We start from the raw sequence: 4,654 nt of genomic DNA, 5'->3' as shown, positions 1-4,654 counted from the left end.
ATAAACAGTTAAAGGAAAAAAAATTAAAAAAATATTGGTTAATAATTCAACCTTATGCTATTATATAGTGTTTATTTGCTAGACCGCTACCTTTAACTTTCAAACGTTACTTGTAGTAACGTTTAACAACCGCTGCTCATAATCTACTCCAACTGCTACCCGCTACTACAACCACTACCTTACCAAACACTCATAATTTTTTTAAGTAGTATTTCAATCTTGTCCAATCGCTAACCACTATTTCAAACGCTAGTGCCAAACAGGTACTATAACAATGTGTTTAATCGTAAACCAAAAAAGGTGATAATTTCAGATATCATCAAACATCCTATAATAACCTAATAATATGAGTGTTAGCAGAATCCCCTATAAATTACAGACAAACACTACTTTACTATAAAATCTCTCCTCCTCTTGTCCCTACGCCACCGACCTCTCAATCATCCCCCCCAAAAAAATTTCTGCAAATGATAAGAAAATATTCCCACCCTCCCTCCTCTCCCTCACACACTTCCCCCAAAACGACAATTCCCAAGCTCTAAACACAAAGCACAAAATCCCTCCACCTTCATCCCTTATTATCTCTAATTCAAAAAAATGGAATCCATCCCTCCTACAACGGATAACAATACTAACTCCACCACCACTAACGCCGTCAACAACACCACCAACACCACCAACACCACCACCAACAACAACAACAGAGATCAATTTCTAAGACATCTAAACAAACTATCACACAAGATCTCTAAACCAAACATCCCACCTTCCAACGTCGCCGGTTCATCAACTTTTAAAAAACCCTCATCATCATCATCATCATCAGAACCACCGGTTCACCCACCTCCACCTCCTCAACAACAACAACAACCTCCAGTTTACAACATCAACAAGAGTGATTTCCGCGACGTTGTCCAAAAACTAACCGGCTCACCAGCTCACGCCACGGCTACATCTCATCAACCACCGGCTCAGCCGATCCACGCGCCGAAGCCGGCTAGTTCACGGCTCCAACGCATACGACCTCCACCACTTTCTCAACTAACAAGCCGACCTCCTCCTTTACTTAACCCTAACCTCAACCCTCTCTCTCCTCTTCCACCACTCCCTACTTGCCACGCGGCAGCTGAGAGTCCCATCTCAGCTTACATGAGATTCCTCCACAACTCTATCTCCGCCGTTGATGCTTCTCATTATCGGACGCCTCAGATGTTGCCACCTCCTCCTCCGACAACTACTACTTCTACTGCTACTACGACATTGAATGATCCTGGGTTAAGTTCGTTTGGATTTTTACCGTCTCCGAAATCGCCATGTCCGATTAATTATCCTAATTTGATGTTTTCGCCAACTGGAAATGGTCCGTTAGGGTTTCCGCCATTGCCGATTTCGCCTACTGTTCCTGGAGTTTCTAGCCCTAAATGGAGGGATTTGTGACCTCATCATCAACAAGGTAAAATTCATAGGAAATATCTATAGTTTCAGGATTAATTTATAGTATATTATATTGTTTTTTTTAATATGATGATTAGCAGAAATGTATCAAGACAGAAGTGGTAGAAAAGTTTATAGGATTAGAGTTTTGGTGTTTTTGATGAATTAGGGATGTGGAACTGTGCATATTGATGGATGATGATGTATATGGAGTAGAGAAAGAGAGACAGAGAGAGAAAGTTGATATTTTAGTTGTTAATGGATAGAGAACTGACTATAGTTTTTATGTTAGTGTTGAATGTAATGAGTTTTCTTGGATTATATATTGCAAATTGGTTGTTTTCTGGATTTTATTTGAACTTATACAAGTTTGAAGATTATATTTTTTTTAGTGTTGGAAATGTTTTTAGCTGATATGTAGTAAGTCAATGGTTGGGGAATTCATGGTGAAAAGATTTCATCTTATTTGATTTCGCGGTTCATTTGTGAATTTGATAGCTAGTGTTTTGATTAAACTTTTGACATGTTGATCAGTATCATACCTTAAAATTTCTAACCTACTATGAAATTGACTATAAAAGGGTTTTGATGTTTTGGAAAACTGATTCGTCTATGATGGCTGGATTCGAGTGCACGTAGAAATTGTTGACATGGTCTTGTGTGCGGTGTAGCTGGTGTTTGAAGTTCTCTGTGCTCTTAATCAGTATAATCCACTCTTCTTTTTTTTTTTTGGGGGGGGGGGGGGGGGGTGTTGATGGTTGGATTATTACTGGAAGTTCACCTATGATCAGTTGGGAGGTCGCCTAGCTAATACCGTTAGGAGATGTGGTTGTTGGATTTGGCTTTTTAGCACTTGGTATCCTCATAGTCAGAAAGTTTGATGTCATCCTATTTTAGTAGCATCAACTATATGGATATACAACTCCTACTGTAGAAGATGCTATGTATGACCATTTCGCTACGTTGCAAGATTGGAGTGATTTGGAAGCAATTATTCAGTTGAATTCTTCAATTTTATTTGTCTTTTCTCTAGGTATTACCTACTTGAGAAAACATAAAAAAACACTCTATCATCAACTATGATGAAACATATTTAGATCTTATTAGTCTTTTTTTAACTTGCCAATAATTGGTTGCATTTGAAGCGGGGACACCCTCTCTTGCAGTCATGCACCTAAAGAAATATATTGGTTTAGCATGACAATAGCAAAGGATGAGATAAAGTGTCTACCTGGACCTTGATAAAGGGAGGGGGGAGGGTTCCTTAGGCAGAGTGGTGGTAGTAATCATTTATGATGCTGCATGGCTTTAGTATCAGAGGAACATGGTTGAGTATGCTGAGCAATTGTTTATATCCCATGATGCATACTTCTTTCTGCAGTTGAGTATGCATATTCCTGTATCTATGCTTAAATTTTTATTCCCAGTCCCCATTTTTGAAGCTTTATTAATGTCAAGTTGCATCATCAAGAGACTTGATGTTATGTTGTTGTGCTGCTCAGTGTGAATTTTTCTTTGGTGTTCTGAATATGTTAAGACTTCAAAATTGTTGTAGGGAAAGAGTAGTCTTTTTTGTCAATTACTTGAGTTGCCTGTGCGGCATGCATCTTTTGTAGTGTTTGGTACTATGCTTTATGGTTTGATACAGCTAATGTTAACAAGATATTAATCCTCTGCTGATCTAAGCTGCCTTTGGTCCTTTTGTCATGTTTGATGTATACATCTAACCGTTGATTGTTTCTCTCTTTCACAAGTGTGGCATCAGCAATAGGCTACTTTGACACCTGACTCATAAATTACACCTTGGTCCTCATAATGTTCAGATATCTCTTCCATTCTAATTCATAAACTTATAAACTCCAAGTGATGTCTTCTGACCCTCAAGCCTTGTAATATTTTTGCTAAGTTCTGGTTCTAGAGATGAACCATTCTTGAAGTTCATACTTTAGGTTGCGTTTTCACCCTGTGTTTACACTACACATGATTGACCCTACCAGCTTGAAACTTATTATGTTTTAGGGTGAAGAGAACGCACCATAATGCATGTTAATTATGGCATCACATCCGTCATACAAATGTCATCTTTTATGTAACCATTTGTTCTCTTGAGGCAAAGGACATGGTTTCACGTCTTAGTAGTCGACAAACATTTAGGTCTAAGAATCATTTTGCATTATACTATTGTAAGTTAGGTTGCTTGTGGTGAAATAACACTCTAGGAAGTGGTTTCTGGGGCATGTGCAGCTTTAATGGTGACCATAAACAATTAGTGATGATATTCTTTTATAATGCTACTACTATCTTACTTGTTTTAGTATGTTCGTCAGATCATCCATGTGGTAAATGGTATTATATTTATCAGTTATCACCCTAATTAGTTGTTTAGTCATTTATATTAATTGTCACAAGCTATTGATAGCTTATGCTCATAATCATTTCGTTGTACCTTGTTGGAGCTCTCATCTTTTTACCATTATATTATCTTCCAATGTATCTTTTCATGAAAACTCTGATTGACTTGGTATTATTAGAGTAAACTAGTGGAAAATTTTCTTTTCTTGATAAGTTATGCAATTAACGCTAGGCGTATTTACCAATATTCCCCCAATGAACCAAATTATTAGAGCCATAATATTGGTTAAAGAGGGAGAGAAAACATGATAAATGTTGCCTGTTGAGTGCTTCCAAGCACTCTTTTCTTAACTTGGCAAATTTCTGCTATCTGGCTTTTTCAGTATGGTTTTAATTATTAGTTTCTTGGCTTTTTAAAGATCTTCTTTGATTATGCAGTAAATAGTGAAAAAAAGGTGACTTGATTTGGAAAGGTTCTTCAGTTTTGGTCTTTGGCATAATTGCTTTAATTGGGTATCAGTCAAAGATCATTTTGTAAAGTGGACATAGTGGGGGATTAGTAAAAAGAAGTAAAAGGGAAAAAAAACACCAAACAAGCACAGTTCTTCTTTGGTGCTTTGTGGGCTAACTCTCATCAATTTGCTCTGCAAAAGTTATGTTTTCATGGTTTTTGAGGAGGTATTTTATGGTTTTTGGTGAAGTGGGAATCCTTGCTTTGGCACTTTGTTTCGCTTTCTGGAGGCCAATCTTTTGGGAAATGAGCATTTGATAAGGTTACCATGCTCGGCTATCATAAGCTAATGCTCACATTACCCACTAACAAAAGGAAGAAACACAGCTTTAAATGAAATGGTGAAAAGTACATAGC

The 4,654-nt window shown here is 37.4% G+C and overlaps 1 protein-coding gene across 1 annotated transcript; it reads left to right on the top strand.

The window, feature by feature from the left end:
* The first annotated feature begins 358 nt into the window (after positions 1-358).
* Positions 359-1,782, top strand: LOC104891924 (VQ motif-containing protein 9). Its single transcript, XM_010677715.4, has one exon. It carries the CDS (start codon positions 598-600, stop codon positions 1,435-1,437), a length of 840 nt encoding a protein of 279 aa, XP_010676017.3. The 5' UTR covers positions 359-597; the 3' UTR covers positions 1,438-1,782.
* Positions 1,783-4,654: the final 2,872 nt, after the last annotated feature.

The sequence above is a fragment of the Beta vulgaris genome, chromosome 1, assembly GCF_026745355.1.
Source record: "Beta vulgaris subsp. vulgaris cultivar EL10 chromosome 1, EL10.2, whole genome shotgun sequence".
In the NCBI taxonomy this organism is placed as follows: domain Eukaryota; kingdom Viridiplantae; phylum Streptophyta; class Magnoliopsida; order Caryophyllales; family Amaranthaceae; genus Beta; species Beta vulgaris.
This window is presented reverse-complemented; position numbering and strand designations above follow the sequence as displayed.